This window comes from Chiloscyllium plagiosum, unplaced genomic scaffold (genome assembly GCF_037043375.1).
Source record: "Chiloscyllium plagiosum isolate Xiang-an unplaced genomic scaffold, Cpla_swu_hap1 HiC_scaffold_32, whole genome shotgun sequence".
Classification (NCBI taxonomy): Eukaryota; Metazoa; Chordata; class Chondrichthyes; order Orectolobiformes; family Hemiscylliidae; genus Chiloscyllium; species Chiloscyllium plagiosum.
The window spans coordinates 11,581,961-11,596,581 of record NW_028270170.1 but is presented as its reverse complement, the minus strand read 5'-3'; the positions used below and the strand labels follow the sequence as shown (position 1 = coordinate 11,596,581).

At 40.0% G+C, this 14,621-nt stretch overlaps 1 protein-coding gene across 5 annotated transcripts in view; it reads right to left on the bottom strand.

Moving 5' to 3' along the window:
• LOC122539629 (leucine-rich repeat-containing protein 46-like) overlaps nucleotides 1-13,666 on the bottom strand; it is a 53,146-nt gene extending 39,480 nt beyond the window's left edge. For 3 of the 5 annotated variants that reach the window (XR_015752480.1, XM_087977788.1, XM_087977787.1), the window contains exons 1-5: nucleotides 13,539-13,666; nucleotides 9,116-9,215; nucleotides 6,314-6,422; nucleotides 3,779-3,825; nucleotides 3,234-3,343 (exon numbers count right to left, since the gene is read on the bottom strand). Coding sequence is in view for 4 of the 5 variants with exons in the window: in XM_087977788.1 (XP_087833914.1) it covers nucleotides 3,234-3,343; nucleotides 3,779-3,825; nucleotides 6,314-6,422; nucleotides 9,116-9,215; nucleotides 13,539-13,608 (436 nt within the window). In the remaining variant the exon portion in view is untranslated. Of the gene's footprint in view, nucleotides 1-3,233; nucleotides 3,344-3,778; nucleotides 3,826-6,313; nucleotides 6,423-9,115; nucleotides 9,216-11,099; nucleotides 11,232-13,500 lie in introns of those variants that run through there. The other 2 variants (XM_087977790.1, XM_087977789.1) reach the window with 2 other exon arrangements.
• Nucleotides 13,667-14,621: the final 955 nt, after the last annotated feature.

Below are 14,621 nucleotides of genomic sequence, written 5' to 3'. Positions count from 1 at the left end.
GATAGGTTTGGAATCACTACAAACTGATCTGAACAGATTCCTGAGAGCTGAGTCAATTTCTGGCTATGGAGGGAAGTTGTTATGGTCAGCTGCAGTCTTCCAGAATATGTTCAACTGTTTTAGGGATTGGAAGGAATGTCCTAGAATTTTTCTTGAAGTTGCCAGTGGTTTTTACTTCTCCCTGAAAGTAACTGGGCATGGATAAACTATGTTGGGTTTACTGGATGTGACAGGCAAAATGGTCTTTTCTCATCTATCTTCCAGCATTTTCATACATTAACTGGTAGCTCTTTCAAGGAGCCAGCACATACATTATGGGCAGAATAGACACCTCCTGTACTTATTATTCTATCCAATTTGTATTGGAAGATGTGAATGGTGTAGAGGGAATATATTCTGGTTTGAACTCGTTTCTTAACCCTGCCTCAGTCAGTTCAAAAACTGGTGGTGTAGGAATATGCATTGTGTTTTCAGCTGCCTGACAGAAATCAGTTCTGACAGCACTGAGACACAAGGAATCTAAATGTACTCTTGTAAAAGCAATTGTCGCTCTGAAAACCTTGGAACATTTCATGCAGAATAGATCAAGCAAACCTGTAATAGTAATAAAGTCACAATGTGTCAGTCGCTCTAGTCACAAGTTCAAAGTAGTAAAGTAATTCTAAAACAGATTAAATAAAGCTCTTCAGACAAAGCATGATCACATGGATTAGTGCCCTCATAGAATATGGTATCAAATGATTTCAGATTCTAGAATTGTTGGAAGCTATTAACTGCCAAGATAAGAATTATAAATTTGTCTGGAGCAACAGGTAGAATTAATATTTTTAGTTTATCTCATGAAGAGCTCCTAGATTGTAAACAGGACTCAATGTCGAGTGTCCTTGGAGTGCTGGAGATTTCCAAGGGTGATCAGTCGAGATTAATTTACTTCAGTATTCAATATTGTGATTTTGTTTTAATAAATTAATTGATAAACCCAGATCACTGATTTCCTTATCTCTTAATAATTTTATGGATTGCTGCAATATTGTTAGGTCATTATATTTATGTGACCCAACATCATTATTTGGGGTTCAATCCCCTTGCAACTATTTCATCTGATGCAGAAAAGCAGTGCTGTACTAAAGCCAGAAATCTATCCTTGAGCTAGATACAGATATTTACTTACAGATGAAAAACACATTCATAATTTATTATTTTTCAAGTAATTCACATACCAGACTTTGAGCTTATACCTAACCTCCTACAATACTTTCCAGCTTTATAATAATGTTAATTACTAACACAAACTGCATCACTTACGATATAAACTGAGAAAATTATGTGATTTCATTTTTTTAGGAAACAATTTTCTTTTCTTTCTTGACTTTAATGTGAAGAATCGGTGATAGACAATAAACTTGCAGCTTCAAAAGTTCCTATGTTAGCAGCAACATCACATTCTCTTTATTCTGCTTCAGCAATGTATCTTGAGCTTAGAAACAGTAGGACACAGCATCATTAGGAGATTCTATTGCTACCATTCTCACATGTTCATAGGTAGAGAGAACCAGACAACAATCCCCAAAATCAACATCCTGGTGGATTATTATTAACCAGAAACAGAACTGGACTAACCATATTATGGCTATAAAGGCTGGTCAAACACTGGGAATTCTGTGGCAAGTAACTCATCTCTTGACTCCCAAGTGTCTGTTTACCATCAAGAGTCAGAAGTCAAGAGTGTGATGGATTGCTCTCCATTTGCCTGGATCAACACATTTCCAATAATACTGATTAAAATTGACACCATCCAGGATAAAGCAGCCCACATGATTGATGTGCCAATCACCACTTTCAACAGTTAATCCCTCTGCTGCCAAAGCATAATGGCAGCACTGTGTCTATCTAGAGAAACCTGCCACCTGCAGAAATTCAACAACACTCCTTCAACACATCTTCCATAACCATGACTCTACTACATAGAAGGGAAAGCAGCAGATGCGATGAGAACACCATCACTTTCAAATTTCCATCCAAGCCACATATAATCCTGACTTGGAACCATGTTGCCGTTTATTCACTGTGACTAGGGCAATATCCTGGAACTCTCTCCCTAACAGCAGAATGCGTGTACCCACACTTAATGGACTGCAGAGATTCAAGGAGAAGACTAACCACCAACTTACTTCTGAAAAGTAATTCTACAAGGGCATCAAGTATTAGCTTACCCTGTGATGCTTGCATCCTGTAAAAGGATTAATTTTTTTAAAATTGCAGATAATTTTGGTTGCGTTAAAGATGACATTATTTGCTGGACTCTGTCCCACTTGAACAAACTCCGCAACTTATTTCATTAATGACATCACAGTCATCAGCAAGAGGACACTTTCGTCCCCTTGATCTGACTGGGAGTCAAATGGCAGCAAATGGCAGAACTCTTAGGAGTATCGATATACAGATGGATCGGAGTGTGCAGATCCACAAATCACTGCAGGGGGCAGTGTAGGTAGATAAGGTACTGAAAAAGGCTTCTTGCATGCTTGCCTTCATTGGAACGGGCATTGAGTATAATGATAGGCAAGTTATGCTGCAGTTTTATAGAACTTTAGTTAGGCCATACTTGGAATGTTGCGTAACCATTGTGGTCACCACCCTACCATAAAGATGTGGATGTTTTGGAGAGGGTATTACCTGGTATGGGGGAGTTTAGCTATGAAGAAAGGTTGGCTAGACTGAGTTTGTTTTCACCGGAACTAAGGAGGTTGAGGGGCAACCTGAGAGACGTTTATAAGATTGTGATTGGCATGAATAGAAAGTATGAGGCTTTTTTTCTAGGCTGGAGGGGTGAATTACTCTGGGACGCAGGTTCAAGGTACAAGGGGGAAGTTTAAAAGCAATGTGCGAGGCAGGTTTTTCACAAAAAGATTGGTGAGTGCCTGGAACACGTTGCCAGAGGAGGTGATGGATGCAGACACAATAGCAGCATTCAAAAAGCAGCTGGATGAATACATGAATAGGAAGGGAATAGAGGGGTAGAGATCCTGTAAGTGAAGACAGTTTTAGTATGGAAAGGCAAAATGTGGCAGCGAAGGCCTGGAGGGCCAAAGGGCTTGTATCTGTGCTGTATTGTTCTTTGCTCTTTGTTCAAATGCCTTCAAGAGAACCAACAAAGGACTAAACGTTTGTTATGTTCCAGCTGCACAAGAATATCCACTTTAAAATGTAAATTGTGATGAAAGTAAACCAACCTGGATCAAGCTGTTCAATCTGATTATTTGAAAGGTCTAAGAATCCCAGTTGCTGCAAAGGTTTAAGGTTTTCCACCTTTTGGATTTTGTTACCAGCCAGCGTCAAAAACCTGCAATATACTATGAGAAATGTAATATTCCCCACATTGTTTCAGGCTCTCTTGCATTATGAAAGGGTTATCTATCAATATGCCTCTTCAACGGTCACTAAAATCATGACAGAATAAAAAACCTCATAGGCACTGCAGCATTGACGATTAGAAAGAGGAGTGTCCTTCACATGGAGTCACTGTTGATCCTAACATTAAGTGAACAGTGACCACACTAAATGGGCACTGACATGCTAACAGATGTAGGAGTCCTCACAGCAGATAAGTAATGATTCTTGCACTAAAGCCCTGGTTACTCTCACATTGAACAAGCAATCACTCTCTAGCGGATGAGGGTTGTCGAAAATGAATGCAAATTATGAAGCTGTCTTGTACTAACTTTAATAAAACCAAAATATGTTAATGAATTTGGTTGTCATGTCAAATTGTACTCACCTTAAACTGCAAAGCAATTCTAAATTTTCTATCCTCTTTATCTGATTCTGTGATTGGAAAGAAGGGACATAAGGAGAGAATGAGGTAACATCTTAGCTAGAGATAGACTGTTATAATGTGGAATGATCACATGTATTTTTGGTGTTAGGATCTGTATCCTACTGGTCAAACTGCCTATAATCACCTAGGTATGAAAAGACAAGACCCTCCCACAGCATTAACTTAACAGGATAGGAACAGGCCTTTTGGCCCCCAAATCCAGCTCTGTATTTATGTTCTGTACTCATTAAAAGTATTCATCTTTAAAAGATGCCAGGCATGCAAACGGTTCCAAGTGTTAGGAAATCAGCAAAGGATTTCCAACAGATTGCTTTTTCAAAGAAAATAGTAGGATAGTGTTTTTCCTACTATCTCTACTGGGGAAGAGAACTGTTATCGAATAGCTGCAAAAATGAATGATTGGAAGATAGGCAACATTTGTAAGAAATTTTTCAAATACAGGGTTGGTTTGCATTTCATCATTACACCAGTGCTACATATCTCCCTTAATTTGCTCCTGCTTCACTCATGTTAGTTAACGGTTTTATATTTTTGGATTTAATAACCCTCATGAATGCTGGTTAGAATTACCAATGGTACTTTGAACAGTTTAAACTCCCCCGTCTTCTGTTCCTTATTAATAATAACATACAGTTAGACTGAAAGTGGTTGTGTTCCAATAAATGATAATATAATTTTTGGTCATAGAAATTTTCAGCACAGTCTGAGGATATTCCAGCCACCATATCGATGCTGGCTCTTTGATAGAGCAGTTCAATTAATCCCACTTGAGTCCAGGTCTGGAGAGGAAATATTGAGCACGCTAGCGTTATGAAATAAAACAGAAGGTGCTGGAGAAACTTAGCACATCTGGAAGCATCTGTGGAGAAGGAATCAGAGGAAATAGAGTCCAACATACTTCTTCTCTGAATCCCATTCTCCAAAGAAGAATTATATATATATAAATCGATAAAAAGGAGCATTGTGGCTCAGTGGTTAGCACTGCTGCCTCGTAGTGCCAGAGACCCAGGTTCAATTCCAGCCTCAGGCAACTGGAATTTGCACATTCCCCCCATGTCAGTGTGGGTGCTCCAGTTTCCTCCCACAGTCCAAAGGTGTGCAGGCTAGGTGGGTTAGATATGGGAAATAGCAATGGGTTACAGCAGCAGGTCTGGGTGTTATGCTCTTTGAAGGATTGGTGTGGACTAGATGGGCTGAATGGCCTGATTCCACAATATAGGGATTCTAGGAGCAGGAGTAGGCCATTGAGTCTGCTCCACCCATTCAAAATGATCACAATTGATCATTCAACTCAGTAACATGTTCCTGTTTTCTCCTTTTAGCTCGAAAAGTTAAATCTAATTTAAATAAAGGCAAAATACTGCAGACACTAGAAATCTGAAACAAAATGCCAGGAAAACTCAGTTGATCTGACAGCTCTTTGCAGAGTGAAAGAGTTAATGTGTTGAGCCCAAAATGCTTAATCAGAATTAAAAATGTGTTGCAAGATGTGTTTTTATACTTTTGACTGAGGCCCAGGTACAAAAGACAAAATGGTTGTTCAGTGAGTAAAAAGAAATGTAAAATGTAAATTAACGTGAGAAAAGAAGAGAATGGGTCCTCTCCCTTTCAGTAAGTAAATATGGCAAGGTTCTGGGGCAGAGTGGATAGGGATAGGATGGAGGAATGTAAGAAAAAGTTACCATAAAACATTAATTCTGCTTCATTCTTCAAGGTGCAGCCAGGCCAACTGTGTCTGTGCAGCATGCTGTTTTAATTCCAGATAGCAAGTTTATCAGGATATTTGACAGGACAGATTTCCCCATCATCGAGTGTAAGAATGCTACATTCCACCAATAGGACAGCAAGGAGGAATATTTCCTCTTTTTGTCTGAGATTGTTAAGGCTAATTGTAGCACTTCTATCATTACTTGAACTGAAATCAATTTATAAACTGGATGAGGGATTTGTCTTATAAACAGAGATTGAGAAATTGAGCAGTTTAGGCTTATACTCTCTGGAGTCAGAAGATTGGGAGGTGTAGAGAGTCGGTTTCCTTATGTGACCAATCTAGAGCAAGGGGTCATAGTTTTGGGATAAGAGGTAGCAGATTTAAACCAGAGTTGAGGAGAAATTACTTCTCTCAAAGGCCTCATGAACTGTGCAGTTCATTACCCTAGAGTGTGGTGGATACCAGGATACTGTGTAAATTTAAGGAGGAGATAGATCAATTTTTAATTAGTAATGGATTGAAGGGTTTTGGACAGCACAGAGGAAAGTGGGGTTGAGGCTGAGATGAAATCAGCCATGACCATATTAAATGACAGTTTGCTAAAGAGGCTAAACTGCCTACTCCTAGTTGTTTTGTTCTTATGTAAGCTTGGAATTTTATAATCTCTAACATTTACAATTACGAACTCAGATATCAAAAGAAGCCTGAATGTTTACTCCTCAATCACTTCAGTAAATCCATCTGTGGGAGATTGCAAACAGTACCTGCTGAAGATAAAGACTGCAGACATTTTCCAAGCATTCAAAATTTTCAAGGGTGCCAATATTCTCCCGATCCAATCGAACTGTTGTTAGCTTCGCCACAGCTTTTGTTCTGTACAGAGTATGAATTGTTTGTTAACACTGGGAGTTTAATTTTTAATCAAAGCTGATCCAATAAAAAGGGATCGTTGAGTCAAATTCAAAAAGACAGAGCACAATGCTCCCAGAAATGCCACAGCAAATGAATTAATACTTTACACACTTGAGAACATTTTTCTTACCTTGCCAAAAGAATTTGAAAACTTTTTTTTTACTAAATTTAACCACTAGATGGAGATCTTGTACTAATTTTAACAATTTTAATTAGAAGTATGTATTATTTGGAAAATGAAATAAAGGAATCTAGGGGACTAGCTGGAACAGAAATTCAGGTGAAGCAAAGAAATATGGTATTTTGATTCTGCAAAGATGATACTCTCAGCTAGGAAACAAGCTGAAGCATCATAAATTATACACAAATATTTAAACTGAGAAAAATATTGCTTATATCAATTTTTCAGACAAAGGGAGTGATTCTGTCTCTTTTACAAAGAATGAATGTTCTTCTCAAATATTTTAATGTATTATAATTCTCAAATCTGAAACAGGTGGAATTCTCAAATTCCTTAACTTTGTCTTGACCCTCATTATTCAAAGAGTCTATTTCACACGCTGTAGATGTGTATCTACTATCTAAAACTGAGCAATTGAAAGACTATGCCATCAACACTTCCATCAGTAGGCTGAAACTTGTTGTGACTAATGCAGTGTCCTTTTTTTGATTTGTATCTCCATCTTCTCCAAAGCTCATGTTTAGTTTCACATTCTTTATTACACTATTTCAGAGAATTCATGGCATATTGGTACTTTGAATCACATTGAAACATCAATTGACTACACCTGAGCATTTCCTGGGTTGTCTTCTTATTATAAATTTCAAATTCTCTTTACTTCCCAAAAGGATCAATAGCATATCCACCCTAACATCTATTCGTTACAGTTTTTCATTAATATTATTGCTTAAAACTTGCATTTAATGGTCTCACTAAATTGTTAATTTTACATCGTCCATTTTCTGCCATATTGCCCATTCATGCTACAAATACTGATAGAAAGGAATCAGAAATGTTTTTCGTACTTCTGACATACGTTCTAGCAATGTACGTTTATCTGTAAAATTTAAGTCATAGGCAGGCATATCCTGTCTTCAGCAGCTCCCTCACTGCTGCAGCAGCAGCACATCACCCATCCTACTATCTCTAGCACTGAATTTTATTAATTAATTACAATAGTATCCATGCTCTTTACATCTTATTGTAATATATTTAAACCAGTATCAATCCTACATCTGACAAAATTATTTAAGAACAAGAGAAACAAAAGATTAGAGACCAAAACAAAATTAAAAGCCTTACTTTTATTTTAAAGAGTAGAAATAGCCACCAATCCTACTCAGCAACCAGCTGTTTTGTTTATTCAAAAGCAACCAAACACCTCACTCCTTCCACTTGAGATGCTTAAGTCCAACACTCCAATGTAAATCACACTCAAGAGCTAAATCGGATTAAGTTGGCTACTTAGAGTTGTGAAGAAGGATCACTGGACCTGAAGTGTTAATTCTGCTTTCTCCATAGGTGCTAGCAAATGTGCTGAGCTTTTCCAGCAATTTCTGTTTTTGTTACTTATATATACTGCCAACAGAAAAGGTCCAAATGAGTATATATGGGGCGTGGCACAGTGGCACCACTATCTCACAGACCAGGGATCCAGGTGTGATTCCAGCCTTGGTGATGTCTGTGTGGAGTTTGCAGGTTCTCCCAGTATCTGCATAGGTTTGACTGGGTGCTCTGGTTTCCTCCCACAGTCCAAAGATGTGCAGGTTAAGGCGTATAAGCTGGACCTTTACTTTTCTAATTTTTTTTGTTACTGAAGAATTTGATCCTACGTACCTGTACCTAGGTACCTTTGCACCTAAGATGGCGTTATAATGTGGTGGCTGTAAACTTTTCACTGTACTCATTTGACAATAAAGCTAATTAATTTCATATAACCACTCATTCTTAATAATATGGTGTTATTCATTTACAATAACTCCAGAATGGCCACCAGTGCATGCGCAACTGCTCTTGACAAATTCCCAGTTGGCAGGCAACAGGAGCATCAGAAAATCTGTGTTATAAAACTTAAAAGACCTTAAAGGATCACCAAAGCTACCTTTCGGGTAAGGATTCTGAGACAGATTGGAAGGCATATAAATTCAAATTCTGGGCAGTGAGGTGTAGAGCTGTCTAGCTTTGTGGCTCAAGTTACTATACAAGCTTGGTTGGTTGTCAATGGAACCCTTAATAAAGCGTTATAATCTTGAGCCCCACGTTAGATGATGTTTGTTTAATTTACTATGTTATTTTAAGTAATCAAGGAATCATAAAATCAATTAAATGAGCAAGAAATTTCTTGACAAGGTCACTGGAAACAGTTCTCTAGTAGATATGTTCTATTCTGAAATGTAGTTTACACATTCATTGCAAGGTATGTGAATTGAGCATAATAGAAAGAGTTATTCTTGCTGGTAACGCTGTTATTTTTCTCTTTGACATTTTTCCCTCTTACTCTGTCATGGTTCAGCTATCTTCACATTCATTTTCAAAGTTTAAAGAAGGAAGTGCAATAAATACAACTCAAACTCCAATTTCTGTAATGCATTTGCAAGAATTGCTCCCTCTATTGCACATTACAGATTTTCTCTGCTGAACTGCAGCTACTCACATGTCTTCTGGTGTCTGTTTTTCTGCAGGGAGTTGCAAATTTCGCTTCGCAATCAGTGACATGGAAATGTACACCATCTTCTTTGATTCATGCAGACTCTCTGAAAAAACATGAATACAGATTCCACTATATGTATCAAAATAACTAAAAATAACAAACCAGGGAACAGAATTGAAAAGTAAAATTGACAGCCTTCTAATCAGAAGTTCAAGTGAGGTTCCAGCTGGTATAATCCTTTACAAGATATTGAAGAAAGACAAAATACGGTCTAACTTGAAGATTTATTCACAAATTACTCTTCAGCCACTTACGTTATCTCTTTAGTTTAGATGCCTAGCCTACAGATAGAATCAATATTTCTGCTTGTTTGACCTGTGACAGGTCAAACAGATTCTTAGTCAAAGCTGGTAAATTTCCCTCAAGGTCCCTGACAAGTTTACTTTAACTGTGCAGCCAGTAAATATAACGGAGCACTCTGAGTTGATAAGGTTAGGCACTGATGCCCACACACAACTCTGTTCAGAGTAACATAAAGAATAAATTCTGGATGTAAGTTTGCTTGCTGAGCTAGAAGGTTCATTTTCAGACATTTCGTCACCATACTGGGTAACATCTTCAGTGAGCCTCCAAATGTAGCACTGGTGGTGTAGCCCGCTTTCTATTTATATGTTTGAGTTTTCTAGGGTTGGTCATGTCATTTCCTGTGGTGGCATCATTTTCTATGGTGATGTCATTTCCTGTTCTTTTCCTCAGGGGGTGGTAAGTGGGATCCAAGTCAATATTTTGTTGATAGTGATCTGGTTGGAATGCCATGCTTCTAGGAATTCTCACGTGTGTCTGTGTTTGGCTTGTCCTAGGATGGGTGTGTTGTCCCAGTCAAAGTGGTGTCCTTCCTCATCCATATGTAAGGATACTAGTGAGAGTGGGTCATGTCGTTTTGTGGCTAGTTGATGTTCATGTATCGTGGTGGCTAGTTTTCTGCCTGTTTATCCAATATAGTGCTCCTTACAGTTCTTGCAAGGTATTTTGTAAATGATATTAGTTTTGCTTGTTGTCTGTATAGGGTCTTTCAAGTTCATTAGCTGCTGTTTTAGTGCGTTGGTGGGTTCGTGGGCTACCATGATGCCAAGGGGTCTGAGTAATCTAGCAGTTATTTCTGAGACGTCTTTGATGTAGGGAAGAGTGGCTAGGGTTTCTGGACATGTTTTGTCTGCTTGTTTGGGTTTGTTGCTCAGAAATCAGTGGACAGCATTCATTGGGTACCTGCATTCAAAAGGAAAGGGTACCCAGTGAAACCAAACAAGAAAATGAACCTTCCAGTTCAGCGAGCAAACCTACATCCAAAGCCTCAACCTGAGCTACAAATCTTCTCAAAACTCGATAAAGAATAAATATTGTGGTAAGTGACTTTTTCAAATAAAATCACTAAGCAGCCCCATCAAATTCCTTCAGGTACTGTATTCAATGTGCATAAAGTTAGAAGTCAAATATACCAGGTTATAGTCCAACAAGGTTATTTGAAATCACAAGCTTTTGGAGCACTGTTCCTTCATCAGGTGAAGTAAGCAGCGCTCCAAATACTTGTGATTTCAAATAAACTTGTTGGACTATAACCTGGTGCCGTGTGACTTCTGACTATGTGTACCCCAGTCCAACAGCAGCACCTCCACATTCAGCGTGCATACATAGTGTTGGTAAAAAGACATTTTTTGGGGAATTTTAAGCTCATGGAATCTTAGACTGACTACAGTATAGAAGGAAACCATTTGTCATGTTGTGTCCATGCAAGATCTCTCTAAGGATTAATCAGCTAGTCCCAATTTCCAGCTTGTAGACCTTGATTTTCTCTTTGGGTTCTCATCCAGCTGCCTTTTGAAAGTCACAGCTGAATCTGTCGCCACAAAACTCTCAGAAAGTGCATCCCAGATTCTAATCACTCACTATGTAATGAAGCTTTGCCTCATGTCGCTGTTGTTTACTTTACCTTTCATTGGACATCATTGCCCACTGGTTCTTGATCCTTCTGCCAACAGGAGCTGTTTATTTTGGTCTATCTGTTGAAACCCCACGTTATTTTGGATGCATAAATTAAGTCTCCTTTCAACTTTTCCATCTCTGGGAAAGTCTCAGCTTCACCAATCCATCTACATAACTACATTCCCTCATCCCCAGAACCATATGATATTGATTTGGGAATATATGTATTTTGGCCAAGGACAATTGGGAAAATTCTGGTGTTTTTCTTTGGAATAGTGGAAAAGGGTCTTTTACATTCATCAGAGCAGCCAGATAAGGATTCAGTTTGACATCTCAGCCAAAAGACGGCACCTTGAGCAGTGCGGCACTCCCTCAAATCTTAATACCTGTGGAGCAGGTGGGACTTGAACTTCCAAGCTCAGAGGTAGGGACACTACCATTGCACCACAAGAGCCCTTTACTGGTTTCTATCTAGGTATTCTCAACTCAAGCTTGTTCTGGGCTCTTATTTCACACCTCTGGAGCAAGTGGGGCATGAACCTCCTGGCTCAGAGTTAGAGTTGCTACAGTGTGCCACAGGAGCTCCTTCTTTACTTTTAAGATATCTTCCAGTTGACCTATTCTGAGTTGATATTACACATCTGTGGAACAGATGAGACTTGAACCAGAGCCTCCTCATTCAGAAACAAAAACAGGAATTGCTGGAAAAACTCCAGCATGTGTGGCAGCATTTGTGGAGAGAAATCAGAAGTAATATTTCGAGTCCAGTGACTCTTCCTCAGAACTAATGGTAGCTATGAAAATGTCGATTTATATGCAGAAGGTATGGCGGGGGGAGGAGACAGGGTAAGAAATAAATGATATGTAGGGATAGAACCAAAAGAGAGAGAAGAACAATTGGACAATAGCGCGTATAATGATCTGGCTCAGAGGGTGAATGGCTGTTAACAGGGACTGTTAGTGGATAACAATGGGTTGTGTGTAAAAGCAGACCATGTGGTAATAAGGCCTGGTGTGTGGGATCTGGGGTAAAGACATGGGAGAACTCAAGCCCTAAAGTTGTTGAACCTGATATTGAGTCTTGAAGGCTGCAGCATCCCCAAGTGGAAAATGAATTGGTAGCTCAAAAGCAGGGACATCACCACTGTGTCACAACAGCCCTTTCCTTCTTTTTTGCAACTGTGTTCCATAATTCGCCATGACTAAATATAATTGCGTTTACTATGTTACCTTTAAAAAAAAATCATTGGAATATGCAGATCAAGACCAAGGCCAGCATTGTTTCCTATCCCCAAATGTTCATGACCAGGCCTGCTCATTGGACCATTTCAAAGAGCAGTTAAAAGCCAACCATGTAACTGAGAATCTGGAGTTATATACGGGACAAACTGGGTAAGGGTGGTAACTTCCATCCTGCAAATAAATTAGAGAATGAGATGGGTTTTTACAGTAGTTGTCATGGCCACTATTCCTGAGAATAGCTTTCAATTCCAAATTTTATTAATTGAAATTAAATTCCACCAGTCACCATGGTGAGGTTTGAAATCAGTTTCTCAGAACATTAATTTGGGTCTCTGGATTACATTGCAGTGGAATTAGTACAGTTCCACTGCCTTACTTCTTCCATGATCAGTGTCTGGCCCAATGCAAGTTCCTCACTGTCTGCACCGTCAACACGATGGTGTCTCCAAGCAGTTGACTTGTTCAAATTAAATAGGGCCTGCTAATATCATACCAAAAAGTGTTCTGCCAAAATCTGCAGTTGGGGACTGCAGTCTGGTTTTTATTTCTAATGATTCTACACACATCTGGAGAAGGTGGGACTTGAACCCAGGCCTCCCAGTCTGGGGTAGGAACACTACTATTGTGCCACCAGAGGGCCCTTACTACAGTCTCTTCTTTTTTAAAAATTTAACCTATTTTACTACGTTAAATAAATAGATAGAGTGATACTAGTGTACCACAAGAGCTCCTTCATTTCATCCTATTTAAGATATTTTTCAATTGACCTGTTTTGAGTTGTTAATATACACACCTCTGCAACAGGTCGCACTTGAACCAGAGCCTCCTGGCTCAGAAGCTGCAATACCACCACTGCACCACAAGAGCCCTTTCATTCCACTTGACTTTTTAATATATAAAAACCTAATTTAATTATTTGCCTGTTCAGAGATGGAGCAGGTGGGACATGAACCTGCTGCCTCAGAGAGAGGGTCACTACACAGCCACCACAAGAGCACCTTCATCCCGTTTTAAAATATTTTCCAACTGACCCTTTCTGAGGTGACATTACACACCTCAGGAACGGGTACGACCTCAATCAAGGACCCCTGGCTCAGAGGCAGGGACATTACCACTTTGCCATAAGAACCCTTTCATTGTACTTGAGTTTTTTTCAATTAACCCACTTTTATAATCAGTCTATTGGGGAGATGTTCTTACACACCTCTGGAACAGGTGGGACGTGAACCAGGGCCTCCTGGCTCAGAGACAGGGACATTACCATTGCGCTCCATTTGATTTTGACTGGGCTGAAAGCAATCGGAATAGTTTCTTATTTTCAAAGCTAACAGGGGGTTTTATTTTATTTGCGGCCTTTGGGGAGCTGTGGGGGGATTAGACAGAGAAGGACTCACCCCCCGCCATTGTGTCCTCCGTTTCCCCTGGCAACCGCCGGGCCCGGACAACCAAGGAGAGCGCAAACCGCCCAAGAGAATCCCCCTGTGCCTCCTTTTGTGTCAGAGAGTGCTCAGGCGCACACCCTAGTGGCAGAGCCGCGAACCGCTTCAAACTCAGCCGTCCACGAAAAGTTTCTCGGAACTCCGTCCAACTCTTAAGAGCAGTACTGTACAGGACGCCTGGAGTGACCGCTGACAAATAAATCGATGGAAAACGTAGCGAAAGCAAATTCCTTGAGGTCGCTGGAGGTAGCAGGACAGGTGGAGAGAGAGCAATAAAGAAAGTATTCTTTCTCCTTGGCTTTGTTAACAATCAGAAGTCGCCCCACACCAGGTTGTATTCCAACAGACTTATTTGAAATCACTTTCTAAGCGATGCCCCTGACAGAACAGGGGGCCCGTGCAGTCATTTGGGACATGCCATACATATGTAAACATTCCATTTGTTTGCATACCGAAAACAGAGTCGTCATTCCTATTTACAGGTCTGTACGATTACATTTTTAGCTGAGGTGTCAGCAGAGCCCAAATGACTGCACGGGCCCCCTGTTCTTCTTTAGGCAGGCAGATGTTAGACGGTGGTCTTTCCCCACCGCACCTTGGCGGCAGCTGCCCCAAGCTTCAGCGCGTCCCTCAACACGTAGTCCTGGACCTTGGAATGTGCCAGTCTGCAGCACTCAGTCAGGGTCAACTCCTTCAGCTGGAAGATCAACAGGTTTCAGACCACCCAGAGAGCGTCCTTCACCGAGTTGATGATCCTCCAGGCACAGTTGATGTTCGTCTCGGTGTGCGTCCTGGGGAACAGGCCGTAGAGCACGGAGTCCCGCGTCACGGCGCTGCTCGGGACGAAC